The 15,000-nt window shown below is 43.1% G+C and overlaps 1 protein-coding gene across 3 annotated transcripts in view; it reads right to left on the bottom strand.

Moving 5' to 3' along the window:
* Nucleotides 1-15,000, bottom strand: part of cux1b (cut-like homeobox 1b) — a 133,689-nt gene that overhangs the window by 48,575 nt on the left and 70,114 nt on the right. For 2 of the 3 annotated variants that reach the window (XM_060874715.1, XM_060874707.1), the window contains exons 1-2: nucleotides 10,141-10,219; nucleotides 8,762-8,828 (exon numbers count right to left, since the gene is read on the bottom strand). In XM_060874715.1, coding sequence (XP_060730698.1) covers nucleotides 8,762-8,828; nucleotides 10,141-10,192 — 119 coding nt within the window. In that variant the 5' untranslated portion in view covers nucleotides 10,193-10,219. Of the gene's footprint in view, nucleotides 1-8,761; nucleotides 8,829-10,140; nucleotides 10,220-11,533; nucleotides 11,662-14,997 lie in introns of those variants that run through there. The other variant, XM_060874723.1, reaches the window with a different exon arrangement.

Here is a 15,000-nt window from a genome sequence, read left to right as displayed (position 1 = left end):
AACAAATAAACGAGATGTTGGGACTCTTTAAAGCTTTACGTTTCTTCTGAGGTTTTTAAAGAAGAAATGAGTTTCTTCCACTTTTACGATATCGCTAGCAGGCGGTTGTGCCGCTATAGAAACTAAGAAATCCTTGCTGTGGAGACGGCAGCATCACCATGGTAACGGCCAAAGTGGGCATGTTGACATCTTAATGGTTACTGTAATGCCTCTTAACATTTATGATAAACTACTGCGACCCGTGAGTGTGCAGAATTCGATTGGATGATGTCTGATACAAAACACGTCCTCACACGTGAAGCGGCCACAGTGCCTGGCACAGAGCCGAGAGAGCCGCTAACACACTCCCCTTTTCCCTCAGGGTGTTTACAGTCAAGGCCGGAGAGCTGCTCCAAATCCCGGCAACTCACAGATAGAGCAGACGTGCACAGAGCAACCGATCGATAAGCCATTAATCTTTAAAGGAGACAAAACGGCCAACACGCAACCGGCCTGCTGCTCGGCTCACAACCAGGGATGTCGTGGAAAAGGGGGAGAGCGAGAGAGGGAGTCAGAGAGAGAGAAAGAGAGAGAGAGAGAGAGAGAGAGAGAGAGAGAGAGAGAGCGAGAGAATCAGACAGACAGACAGAGAGACAGAGAATCAGAGACAGAGAGAGAGAGAGAGAGAGAGAGAGAGCGCGAGCAAGAGTGAGACAGACAGATAGACTGCATGAGAGACAGAAAGACAGATTAAAAGCGAGTGAGAGATCTGAGATCTGAGAGAAGGGAAGGGGGAGAGACAGAAAATGGTTCATACTTTGATCCATTTCTAGTTGTGTGTAACGTTGAGCTAGGGTTAGTGCACACATCTGCTGAATGAGTTAGTTCTTCTTTCCGTTATGTTATGGAGGATAGAAACAGTCGCCTCCTCTCTTCTTCTTCCTCACACATTAATCATACTACACTTTCTGACCAATTTGCGAATGACGCAAGCGTCAGCGTTACTGCTAATATCCAGGCTTTGAGTAACATGGAGCTGATTTGGAGAACAGACGTTGTGTGTGTGTGTGTGTGTGTGCGCGCGCGTTTTCCAGGGTCTCTGTTCCAGACAGTAGTTGAGAAAAACACACACGACTTTGCAGTATTCTTTTGCTGACTTCTGGAATGTACATCCTCTAAGAGTCAGCTGTAGCAGCTAAATGCAGCAATAGCGGCTTTAACGTTCTCCTCACACTAAATCTCTGCCGCATCATTGCTGTGCTTCATCCATCACACCGATCACTACGCAGCCGGTGCAGAGGAATTTTTAATCCGACATGACGGCTATAATCGCCTCGGCTAAAAATACAGTGTGATGCAGAGCTGCTTCCTGAACGCCGCACTCTGCCCAGTGACGGACTGATAGAACGAGGGAAAATAGAAGCAGAAAGAGAGGGCACTGTCCTGTGTGTGTGTGTGTGTGTATAGTCAGCCTTACACCTCACTGGACACAAGACACTGCAGCAAGAGCACTACACATGTCATCAAAAGTCATCAAAGTGAGCGAAAAAGCGAAAGAATGAACAAAAAGGACGTCAACAAACAAACAAGAGAATGGACGAAAGAAACAAACAACGAAACAAACTACAGAAAGAGTCCGATCGAACGTGTCTGAACGAACAAACAAGTAAATAAACAAGTAAACAAAAGAAAGAAAAATGGAACAAAAGAGAGATAACAAATGAGCAAAACAAACAAAAGAAACGAATAGATGAAGCAATGAAAAAGAGAGAACAAGTGAATGAAAGAGAGAACAGAGTAAATGAGTGAAAGTGAGAGAGAGAGAGCAAGAGAGAGACACACACACACACACACAGTCTCTAAATATTACATACCAGCACATGAATGTGAAAGAGTATGTGTGTGTGTGGCGACTAATTCGATTTAGTCTTGTGGTTTATTCAAGACCCCTCAACATCTATTCGTGTGTTCTCGCACGCACACACACATACACATGTCCTCACATGGGAAAGGGAGAGTGAGAAAGATGATGAGAAGGAAAGGAAAAGTTATTGACGTATTCAGAGCAGGTCGATGGAACATGTTTGCTAATGGACTGATACTGAAGGGAGAAAGTGTCCAAATATAACCTACTGTCTACACACACACACACACAACAAATCAGTGTATTTTTGGTCATTTTTCAGGAAGAAAGGGAAAGAAAAACAAAAGACAAACAAAAAAGATCAAATTTTGAAAGGAAACAAAAATGAATTAAAGGAATGAAGAGAAAAACGAACAAAGGAAAGTAAACACTTAATGAACACGTGTGGAGTGATACAGAGAGAAAAGGAGAGCTGTAGAGTGACAGAGTGAAAGACAGAGATAGAGTGAGACAGTTTTATACACGGTGATGCTAAATCAACTGTCCGTCTCTGTTGTTCCTGCCCACAAAGCAGACGTGACCAATCGGAGCACAGGAACAGTTTGCCTCCAAGGTTCTGTTTATCATTCAGTCACTTAATTGTGTAGTCATGATCCATCATCACTGACACCTACTAGCATTCAAAGTGTGTGTGCTTGTGTTCATGTGTGCTCATGTGTGTATGTGTTCGTGTGTGTGTGTGTGTGTGTGTGTGTGTGTGTATTCACATTCTGTCCTTGGCAAATATTTATCAGTGTTGGATGGTGGAATGGGGACGAACACAATGGCAATCGATTCATGAGAATCAAAACATAAGTGTGTGTGTGTGTCTTGTGGCACTCCCAGAGATGAAATCATATTAAGAGGCACTTCGAATGCTCAGTAGAAGGCTTTAGACACACCAGACTGGATCAATCCCTTCAATGAGGTGTGTGTGTGTGTGTGTGTGTGTTTCTATCTGCCTTGAATACAACTGACCTGGACGGGAACACATTTAGTTCTCATAATAAGGGACTAGATAAATGATACGAATCTAAAATGAGATGATGAAAGGAAGAGAGAAATAGAGGAGCTTTTATTCGAGCTAATTATAGCTAATTATTTATTATTTCAAAGCCAAAAAGAAAGAAGTATGTGCACGATTCCTGGAACATGTTCCTTAGTGGCGAGGCAATTAGAGACAGAAGAACAACCGTGTGTGTGTGTGTGTGTGTGTGTGTGTGTGTGTGTGTGTGTGTGCGCGCACATGTGTAGGGAGAAGCCAAAAGGAAATGGAGACTTGACACTGGTAAAAGCAAATGAAAGTGAGAGAGAGAGTGTGTGTGTGTGTGCGCGTGTGTGTGCGTGTGTGTGTGTGTGTGTGCGTGTGTGTGCGTAGGCTCAAATGCACACTCTCGCTTTCTGTACTTCATATGTGACAAAAGATGTATGGCCTTTTCAGAGCGGATGTGTTTTAGAGGAACACACACACGCTTCCGTTGTAATCCGCGTCGGCTCCGAGATGTGAGGCGTGTGTTAAAATACATCACCACATCCAATGTTCTGCCTTTACACCCCCCCACCCCCCACCCCAACACCGAGGAATTCATTTAGTCGACAATCAATACACTTCAATTTAAAAGTTAGAAGACTTATTTTAAAAGATCGTCGACAACTTTAATGCAAAGTTATTTAAAGAAATTAAGGAATGAAAAATGGAGGGAAAAAAACGAAAGATAGAAACAAGAACAAACAAACAAACAAACACACAAAGAAAGAAAGTAGTCTGAAAAATAGCAAAAACTGAAAGAACAAACAAAACAAAACCAACAATCAACTAAAAAAATAAGAAGAAACAAAAGTAAGACAGAAACAAACAAATGAAAACAAACAAAAAAAGAAGGAACAGCCAAATGAATGAAAGATCAAGGGAATTAATGGAACATAGCAGAAGGAACAACTGACCAAACTAATGACGTAAAGAAAGGAAGAGGGGAAAAAAGTCTCCAGTGGCAATGAATGAAAAAGAATGAACAAAAAAGAAAGAGCAATCCAAAACAAAAAAGAAAAAACAACAAACAACAGACACTAGAAACAACTGACTAAAAACAAGCAAATGAAAGAGTTAAAGCAAAAAGTAATAAAGAAACGACATCAGTAAAGAGAGAAAATGAAAGAAAGGCTGGAAAAACATGCGTCTCCGATGAGGCAAGCGTCACAAAGCACTGCCACTGGAGACTCCTTCCTTTCCTTTCAGTGTACATCTACGCTGTTGCTATAGAAATGCTTAGGACACAGAGTTGTTGTTACAGTAAATAATAAACACCTTCTGACTGATCAGATCAGAGAAACTCCACAGCGCTGTGGTCAGGCTATTAACATAATCATGATAACGTCGGGTCTGATTTCCATGGCGCCGTTGTGGCTGTGCCGAGACAGAATGGTGCTAACATTCTGATCATTGTGTGCCTGTCACGCTGCTTTGTCCTAAATATATTACACAATACTATCATTTTTCTTACTGCTCACACCCACAACTTTCTTTCTGCGGTTCCCTTTTTTGCTTACTTTCAGATTTCCAGAGAGTGCATGTGATTATCATTTGAAGAAAAGAAAGTAGGAGTAAACTAGTTAGTTAGATCAGTAGTCTGTAATGGATCCAGTCTATAAGTCTGTCCATATGTCAGTGCGATAGTTAGATCAACAGTCCATAAGCTTTCCAACAGTTTTCAGTCCAGTACTCAGCAGTCAGTTTAGTATTCAGTCCAGCAGTGAATTTAGCAGTGTTGTATAAAGTACTAGAAAGCAATACTTGAGTAAAAGTACAAGTATCGTACTAAAAAAAGACTTTGGTAGAAGTGAAAGTTACCTTTTAGAATATTACTCAAGTAAAAGTCTTAAAGTATCTGATATATACTGTACTGAAGTATCAAAAGTCATTTTCTGATATTTAATGTACTTAAGTATTTGAAGTAAAAGTAAAAAGTAAAATTTCAGTGATTTTCGGTAGGTATAAGAGCAGGGGCGGTTCTAGGATTTCATCTTTAGGGGGTTTAGCCCTCAGTGAGAATTTAAAACAAGAAGAGTTTTATATTATATATTATATGACTACATAGTAAGCCAAAAGTTATGGTATTATTAAATGGCAAAAGTGGACAGCAAAATTTTATACATGATGCCAGTCTTGAATCAAATCAGTTCATGTATGTGTGCATTCTCTACAAACAGTGTGTCCAATGAATGCAGTCATTAATAAAAAAAATATTCACAAGACAAAGACCAAATCAATATATGTTATTTTTTATTTAGTATTGAATGGATTGTTTGCATTAATATTTTGTTTGTGCTATCAACTCTGGTAATAAGAATAGTGAAATTTCACTGCTTTTGGTTTCACTGCACTGCTACGTTATAGATAAATGCCTCCAGCTCTGACTGCACATGCCTGTGCTTCTGCGTAGAGTGTGCGTACGTGCGTAATGCTATCTAAGAGCAGTGATTCGCCAAACCCCCTTAGTCACACACATTTCTTCTGATTTTATTTTATAGTAACCAGTAACGAAGATGCTTAGTGGAAATATATCGGAGTAAAAGTATACATTTTATCTAGGAAATGTAGTGGAGTAAAAGTGAAAGTTGACAAATTTAAATAGCGAAGTAAAGTACAGATACGTGAAATTTCTGCTTAAGTAGTGACGAAGTATTTGTACTCCGTTACATTACAACACTGGAATTTAGTAGTGCAATAATTAGTAGTTAGCCAGGCAGTCAGTTATCAATACAGTAATCAGTTCAACAGTCAATCAGTCCAGTAATCAGTATCAAGCCCAGCTGCCATCCCAGTAGTCAGTAGTCAGCACAGTGGGAAACGGTCAGCACAGTAAGCAGGCTGTAGTTAGCGCAGTAGGCAATAGTCAGTAGTCTGCACAGTAGGCAATATTCAGCCCAGTAGGCAATAGTCAGCGCAGTAAGCAGGCTGTAGTCAGCCCAGTAGGCAATAGTCAGTAGTCAGCGCAGTAGGCAATAGTCAGTAGTCAGCCCAGTAGGCAATAGTCAGTAGTCAGCGCAGTAGGCAATAGTCAGTAGTCAGCCCAGTAGGCAATATTCAACCCAGTAGGCAATAGTCAGTAGTCAGCGCAGTAGGCAATAGTCAGTAGTCAGCACAGTAGGCAATAGTCAGTAGTCAGCCCAGTAGGCAATAGTCAGTAGTCAGCGCAGTAGGCAATAGTCAGTAGTCAGCGCAGTAGGCAATAGTCAGTAATCAGCCCAGTAGGCAATAGTCAGTAGTCAGCGCAGTAGGCAATAGTCAGTAGTCAGCCCAGTAGGCAATAGTCAGTAGTCAGCCCAGTAGGCAATAGTCAGTAGTCAGCGCAGTAGGCAATAGTCAGTAGTCAGCCCAGGAGGCAATAGTCAGTAGTCAGCCCAGGAGGCAATAGTCAGTAGTAAGCCCAGGAGGCAATAGTCAGTAGTCAGCCCAGGAGGCAATAGTCAGTAGTCAGCCCAGGAGGCAATAGTCAGTAGTCAGCCCAGGAGGCAATAGTCAGTAGTCAGCCCAGGAGGCAATAGTCAGTATTAAGCCCAGGAGGCAATAGTCAGTAGTCAGCCCAGGAGGCAATAGTCAGTAATCAGCCCAGTAGGCAATAGTCAGTAATCAGCCCAGTAGGCAATAGTCAGTAATCAGCCCAGTGGGCAATATTCAGTAGTCAGCCCAGTAGACAATATTCAGTAGTCAGCCCAGTATGTAATAGTCAGTAGTCAGCCCAGTAGGCAATAGTCAGTAGTCAGCGCAGTAGGCAATAGTCAGTAGTCAGCGCAGTAGGCAATAGTCAGTAGTCAGCCCAGTAGGCAATATTCAGCCCAGTAGGCAATAGTCAGTAGTCAGTGCAGTAGGCAATAGTCAGTAGTCAGCCCAGTAGGCAATAGTCAGTAGTCAGCCCAGGAGGCAATAGTCAGTAGTCAGCCCAGGAGGCAATAGTCAGTAGTCAGCCCAGGAGGCAATAGTCAGTAGTCAGCGCAGTAGGCAATAGTCAGTAATCAGCCCAGTGGGCAATAGTCAGTAATCAGCCCAGTGGGCAATAGTCAGTAGTCAGCCCAGTAGACAATAGTCAGTAGTCAGCCCAGTAGGCAACAGTCAGTAGTCAGCCCAGTAGGCAATAGTCAGTAGTCAGCCCAGGAGGCAATAGTCAGTAGTCAGCCCAGGAGCCAATATCAGTAGTCAGCCCAGGAGGCAATAGTCAGTAGTCAGCCCAGTAGGCAATAGTCAGTAGTCAGCCCAGTAGGCAATAGTCAGTAATCAGCCCAGTAGGCAATAGTCAGTTGTCAGCCCAGTAGGCAATAGTAGGCAAGTAGGCAATAGCAGTCAACAGTAGGCATTAGTCAGTAGGCAATAGTCAGTAGCCAGCCCAGTAGGCAATAGTCAGTAGTCAGCCCAGTAGGCAATATTCAGTGCAGTAGGCAAGAGTCAGTAGTCAGCCCAGTAGGCAATAGTCAGTAGTCAGCCCAGTAGGCAATAGTCAGTAGTCAGCCCAGTAGGCAATAGTCAGTAGTCAGCCCAGTAGGCAAGAGTCAGTAGTCAGCGCAGTAGGCAATAGGCAGTAGTCAGTAGTCAGCACAGTAGGCAAGCAGTAATCAGACCAGTGGGCAGTAAGCAGCCCAGAAGCAAGTCCAGTATTCAGTAGTTACACTAGTAGGCAGCCCAGTAGACAATGAAGTAGACAATCCAGCGGTCAGTCCAGTAATGTACCTTAATAAATATCAGAGTTGACATTGGGGTTAAACTGAGCAGAACTGACATTTACTAAACCCACCAAAACAACAGCCATCACACGATGTGCAGTAAATAAATATCACACAGCACAGCCGAGTGTGAGCATGATGCTGGGTGAACTGTAGGAGTGACATAGCATGTGTGCTAGGATTATAGGATTAGAAATAAAAGCAAACTGTTGCCAGATGTGGCCTGAATCGGGGGGAAATAATCAAACCCGTGGCACTTTTTGTCTTTACTAAACAGCTGAGGTAGACCAGTGGGTGCTGATAAAGCTGTGTGTGGTACAGTATGTGTGTGTGTGCGCGCGTGTGTGTGTGAGAGAATCAGCTGATAGAACATTTTCTGATCATACAGCCACATTTCAGTCTGATTCCCAGTCAGCCATATGTGTGTATGTGTGTGTGAAACATTGTGCTGGCTGTATGTGTGTGGCACGTCTGAGTGTGTGTGGCGCGTGCCCTCTGGGTTTGCACAGCTATAATTATGCCTGCCAGTAAGCTGGGTGGTACCCGCCCTGAAATAGGCCGCGGGTGAGCGGCGGGCAGACACAACATTCCTGTGTGACAGGCAGACTGAGGGGGAGGAGCCGTCTCTTAGACCACACACACACACGCATGCGCACACACACATGTGCACACGTTCAAAAAAACAGCGTTGACACACAGATCTCACATTTTCAGCACCATTATAGTTAAATGCATAAATCATCATCCTATTATATTCTATATAACTGTGACAGTGAGAGAGAGAGAGAGAAATAGGGAGAGAGAGAGACAAAGAGACAGAGAGAGGGAGAGTGGGAAAGAGAGAGAGAGAGAAAGAGAGACAGAGACAGCGAGAGAGATAGAGAGAGAGAGAGAGAGAGAGAGAGAGAGAGAGAGAACTCCACTCATTAGATCCAGGACAGTAACATGTGGCTAAAGGGCGACGTCTCCACCCGAGTCATAGAGCTGGGTGTGATGTACAGACTGTAATGTGTTTATATTGGGGGAAAGGACACGTGTCTCTGATCGGGACAAAGCGCTCACTCTCGCGTGCAACAGCTTCTCATCACTGCTTCACACACACACAGGCACACACACCCCTTCCTCTACATGACACGCACGCTTCTGTTGGTCTCCCCTACTCACTTTGCCGTGGACTCCTCGTCGTACTTGGTCTTCAGGTCGAACAGCTCCGCCTGAGTGGTTTCAAGGGCTGCGTGAAAAAACACGAGAACACAAAGGGTCAGAAAGAACAGGAGGAAACTCTCGCTCGCCTTCACGGCCACGATTGGCCGCATCGTTAACTTTAAACGCTGTGTGTGCTGGCGCTGCAGACGGTGTGGTGGCCAAACTAACACACACATGACCATTATCGCTATTTTAGCTTTCACAACTGGTTAGGAAAAGGCTGCTATTTGTTCAGTTTAGAAGCCATGAGGCTGAAATCAATCCGAGTTTCCACAGCGAACTGAAGCGTAGCGCCACATGGAGAGAATAACTTACTGTCAAAACACACAACGGGCAAAGAATAAAACACTGTGGAAAATATTGGGGGAATATTTGGGTGACACTGAAGCTGATTATTTTTCAATAACAACACGTCATGATGTCCTTTACTCCTCTTTCTTTTTTTCTCTCTTTCTCTAAGCATATAAAAATACGCCTGTATACAGTCCAACATGTCCAGTATTAAAAACCCAATATAACAGAAGATCATTAAACCTCTAGACATTTTTTTTGGACTTTATTCCAATCTGAGATTCTATCGTTCATTTCTGGAAATTTGTTTAAATTAGAAAAATGATCTCTGAAATCAGCCAAACAAATGAAATAAAATAAATTCTTTTAAAAAGCTTAAAACAGGAAATATGAATCAATGCGACTTGTATTTTTGTTACTTCCTTTTCTCACGTCTGCGTTTAATCAAACAGTTTGTTATGTCGCCGAATTAAGCTGCGGAGCCCTGAAACCGGAGAATCCTTCCATGAATACTTAAAACATCTGCATAGAGGAAAAAAATTAGATCATTTCGATAATGTTTTGTTTAAGTTACAGCATTTGTACCATATTCACCACGGTAAGTTAGCGGTTACGATAGAAACTATATTTTTTTTAGACCTTCGATTTGAATTGCAGTTGGAACTACTGTTAAATCTGCGATGATGATAATAATGAAAACAAATGAAATTAAAAACTAATTTAAAAAAAGAAAAAAAAATGGACACCTTCTGACCAATCGGATTCGAGAATCCGACAGCGCTGGGATCTAATCAGAATAAGGGATGTACTGAAGTGCTGAGGTTTGAGTACTTTGCTGAGATCTGATACTATTCTGAGTCACATGAGGTGTGCTTTCACTCAGGAACCTTCTCAGGAACATTCTCGGGAACCCGTTTCTACTAGAGGACCGATTTCAGCCCGCACCTTTACCCTCCCCCGTGTCCACATCTGCCCCCGGTGACCTGATCAGTTCTGCTCTCTAATAACAAATATCTCCTGTAGAACGTGTCTCGTTATCCTGGTACCTGTCTGTAGAGTCTGGGTTTTGTGTTCTGCCTCATCCAACCTGGAGGCCATCGATTCATGTGTCTCTTGTAACTTCCTGTCATGAAAAGAAAACAAGAAAGAAAAAAAGAAAGTCAGTCAAAAACAGACGGATGGGCAGAAGTGGAGAAATGAAACAGCTTCACTAAAATATCTGGGGCGGGGGGGGGGGGATTGGTGTTCACCCTCGATCGGTCGACCTGTTGAGAATAAGAGTGCACCATGTAAAAGCTGCAGGTTTCACAGACCAGTTTGTGTTAGGAGCTAAACTCGGCTTGTGTAACATGAAACGAGGTGCAGACCGGACCGGGGGGCTGTTTGAGCAAAAGCCTGCCTGAAGAAACAGCCCAGATTATTTCAGGCAGATAAAGTAAACTTTGAGGGTGGAACTGCAGGAACACGTCTGTCTGTCTGAGATATTAATAAAGTCAATGAGATAGTACCAGTGAGATATTAATAAAGTAAGCACAATGATTCACTCTCTCTCTCTCTTTCTCTCTCCACCAATCTCGCCCACTCACACACCTCAAATCTCCCTCACAGGAAGCTGGCTGACCAGACAGGAAGATGACTGAATCCTGACGCACAGGAAGTACGTGAGAATCCGCTGTACAGTCGATTAAATACGGAGACTGTGACCGTTTCAGCAGGCTTCGGGCTGCAGGTTAATATATTTCACTTGGACCATTTATAGACACGTTTATTCTCAGCGACTCTCGAATTTCGTTCTAACACACGTAGTCCAAACGGAGCTTGAAGGGCGTGAATGTAACCCAGGTTACGCTTTTTCAAATTTGTTCTTTGACAAACATCTGTTTCGTTTATGCAGCTTTTTTTTTAAAGCGGCGGTTCGCGACTTGTGTGTCATGACCAAGTCCGTGGTTCTCGGTTCTTCTAACAGTCCTACGACATCCCCTGCTTACACTGCGCGTGATTTTCTTTGAAGTCTACCGTGATCTAAACTGACCAATATAATAAAACAATATGATAATGATAAATAACACGATTATTAACATGAACTAAGGAAGGAATCGGACTCGTGCGGAACGTTCACTCGAAAGCGACACATTCACCTTAAATCACTAAACTCTCTGGCCCTTGTTTTGACACGTCGCCGTTTTCCCAGACTTCTTTTCCTCCTCTTTCACTAGTTTGGTAAATAATGATGTCATCCTTCCTGAGAGGAGTCTAATTTGAGATAATTATATTAACCTTTTACGCTTGATGAAATGAAACCTGGTGGTGAAGTCGCATGCTTTTAGACGCCGCTGCGGTTCATGATTCATTCGGTTTGTTTCGTTTTTTTTCTCCTCTCCCCCCAAAATGTGGAACCTATTTTAGAGCTTAATAGCAGGATGTTCCTGGGCTTCGTACTCGCCTCTCTTTCTCTGCATAGTCGTCGTGGAGCTGCTGCTCTTTCTCCTGTGCCAGGTTCTCCGCCTGGTTCTTCAGGGTCTGTTCGTATTCCCGGATCTTCTCTTTAAGTGCTTTGATGGTGACCTCTGTTCAGAAACACACACGTGCACAAACACACACACACACACACACACAGTCTTAATAAGTAGATGTGATGGAGACAACGCTCCACTTAGGTCTACGAGATGATGATGATGATCTGATGCTTTAGAAGCTGATCTGCTGGAGTAAAGACCTAAAGACTAAAGCGCCGCTGCACTGCATTGTAGGTTGTAACGTAGGAAATGACATTAATATGTAACTCGTTCGCTGGGTTTTGTTTTATTAAAGAATTCCCTGGCGTCTGACGATAAACAGGTCAAATCGAGCAGAATTTTACCACATATCAACTTTGAACCGTCGTTTCCTGGGAAACCGCCTTTCAAAAGGAAAAAAAAACATGCAGTGGAAAAATTTACTGTACTGAACACAGTTCAGCATCTGTCTTATTTTCCATAAACAGGAGGAATATGAATACGGTAGTAAGCATGGAGTGTACCGAGGTAATGAGAAGTGAAAGCTGGAGCCGGGGAAACGCTTTTCTTTTCAGCGCCGGCCGCGTTTCTTATCCAGATCGCAGTCACGCAGAACATTAAACGTTCAACAGCGTGAAACAAACGGTACGGAAATAAAATCCAAAGACAGAACGCGGCTCCGTGTTATAAAAGCGTAACCTTAAAAATAATAATCTTTCATAAACAGGACAAAGGGAGGAAGCGAGCATCTCGTTCATCTGGACGTCTACTAAAACGCCGCGCGTCCGTTCGTGGATCCTGCTGCTGCACGCGGCAGCGTTATGGAAATGCGGTAAACGGTGTTGAGCAACGGTGTCTTTAGGGAGATGAAGTTTAATAATGCAGCTTGTTATTCTGAAATGTTATCCGTGCCCCGGCGCTTGTGGAGTTCTCAGAGCTGATTGGTCAGAAGGAGAATAGTTATTATTTCTGCAGTTCTGACTACACACATTTATATGCCTCCCTGCAGGATTTATTTTCTGACCGTTCTTCATTCGAAGTTGTTACTCTGGCGGAACGCGTGTTGTTATGACGTCATGTGATGCGTCCGGGGCCGAAGGAAAGGAAAGTAAAAAATAAAAAGTATAATAAAATCAATCAATCAATCAATCAATCAATCAATCAATCAATCACACTATGCTCCTCTCAGAATTAGCTTAATTAATGCACTTGTTCAAATAGGTTATGGTTTCTATAGTAACAAGCCACAATTTGTCTTCAAATTTGTCTTCAGAACATAGAAGAATATTTTTTTCTTTTATTATATTGTTTTAGATTTCAGTTTCGCTGTGATATAAAAAGCGGCGTTTTTTGTCCCCTTAAATTCAAAAGAAAAACGAGGAAGCGGTCTCTATGCGTATGGCATTTATGAGTGAGGACACAGAAATAGAAGTGTGTGTTTGTGTGTGTGTGTGTGAGAGAGAGAGAGAGTGTGTGTGTGTATGTGTGTGAGAGAGTGTGTGTGTACACTAGACCAGCTAGTTGCAGGCTTCACAATGGAGATACAGAGCACTCAAAAAGTGTACATTACACACACATGCACACGCACACACACACACTCTCTCTCACACAAACACGCATGTTATTTATCCAGGCAGTCGAGTCCTAGAGCGATCAGAAAAGAGCATCTTGCGAGCCGGAGCTGCTCATAGCCACTGATTGAGTGCTCCGAGCGTGAATGTGTGTGAGCAGCGGTGTGTGTGTGAGCAGCGGTGTGTGTGAGAGCAGCGGTGTGTGTGTGAGCAGCGGTGTGTGTGTGAGCAGCGGTGTGTGTTACACGCGAAGACAGAGTGAGCAAAAGAGAGATAGAGAGAGAGCCCTGTGTGTTCACGTGTGATTTAAACTGCTGCCTTGCAGGTCTGACACATAATCAATGGGAGCAGTTCCCTTCGGAGGCCTTTTCGCCCATAACTGCTAAATTGAACTTTAAACATTTAAGTTGGGAGGAATCGATGACTTCTGCTGGGAAAGAGAGAGAGAGAGAGAGAGGCCTGGGGTTAAGACATCCTGGTTCTGTAGTCCTTCAAGAGGGTTATTTTATTCTTTGTAAGGAAGATAATAAAGATAATATTACACAGTGTGATAACTGCACAGTTCGATGCTGCACACTATTATCCCTCGATCTCAGGATTAAAGGGACGGATGGATGGACAGATGGGGAAGAAAATACATCTACACATTTCACACTTACTGCAAATGTGCTCCATCAGCAACACCACAGTTACGTACATTAAACACCAAGTTGCTTGAAGTACAGAATATGGGGAATCGACCTGGGGCAGATGGACTACGGTTTGAGGTTATTATGGGTTTGATTTGGTTCTTTGTTGAGCAGCATGACACTTCCATGTTAACGCTTACGCTACAGGTGCGCAAAGTGAACACAGATCTGCCAATGGGAGAGAAGACGTTAGAGCGCTCGTGATCTGTGACAAAGCACACACTGCTTGTGCTTCATCTCGTATGACATGACGAAAAGATACGCTGCTGAATTTTATACTACACTATGATGATGATGATGATGTGATGATGGTGGTGATTGATGGGGTGATGATGGAAACGTGATGATGATGTGGCGATGGTGATGATGTGGTGATGTGCTGATGGTTATATGATGTTGTGATGATGGAAATGTGATGATGTGGTGATGGGATGATGGTGTGGTGATGATGTCATGATGTGGTGGTGATGATGGTGGAGATGTGATGATGATGTGGTGATGTGAGGATGGTGTGGTGATGATGTGAGGATGATGTGGTGGTGATGATGTGATGATGATGACGATGATGGAGATGTGATGATGTGGTGGTGATGATGGTCATGATGATGTGGTGATGATGTGGTGATGATGTGATGATGATGATGATGATGGAGATGTGATGACGATGTGGTGGTGATGATGAGATGATGTGGTGATGATGATGTGATGATGTGGTGATGATGTGGTGATGATGATGGAAATGTCATGATGATGATGATGATGATGTGGTGATTGTGTGGTGGTGATGAAGATTTGGTGATGATGATGTGGTGATGATGATGTGACGATGAGTAAAGACATGTTGGATCCTATCAAACTGGTTGGAGAAATCAGTGGAGTAATTTGGATTTAGACAATTTTATGACATTTTTTGTGCAGAAAAAACAGCTTTTATTTTTCCACCTCATTTAGCTGTCAGTGATTTAGTGGCTTGTGTTCAGAGCGTGTCGGTGACGAGGGTTTTGATGTATCGTGTTAATAAACAAACACACTAACTCGTCTGAGCAAACACACTTTACACCAATGAGACAAATGAGACAAGTTCAAGTGTAAGCTGCAATAAGGAAATCCCTCTGAGAAAGTGTGTGTGTGTGTGTGTGTGTTCTCACCCT

This window comes from Tachysurus vachellii, chromosome 1, assembly GCF_030014155.1.
Source record: "Tachysurus vachellii isolate PV-2020 chromosome 1, HZAU_Pvac_v1, whole genome shotgun sequence".
Lineage (NCBI taxonomy): Eukaryota > Metazoa > Chordata > Actinopteri > Siluriformes > Bagridae > Tachysurus > Tachysurus vachellii.
Note: the sequence above shows the minus strand (reverse complement) of the source record. Positions and strands in the feature narration are given on the sequence as shown.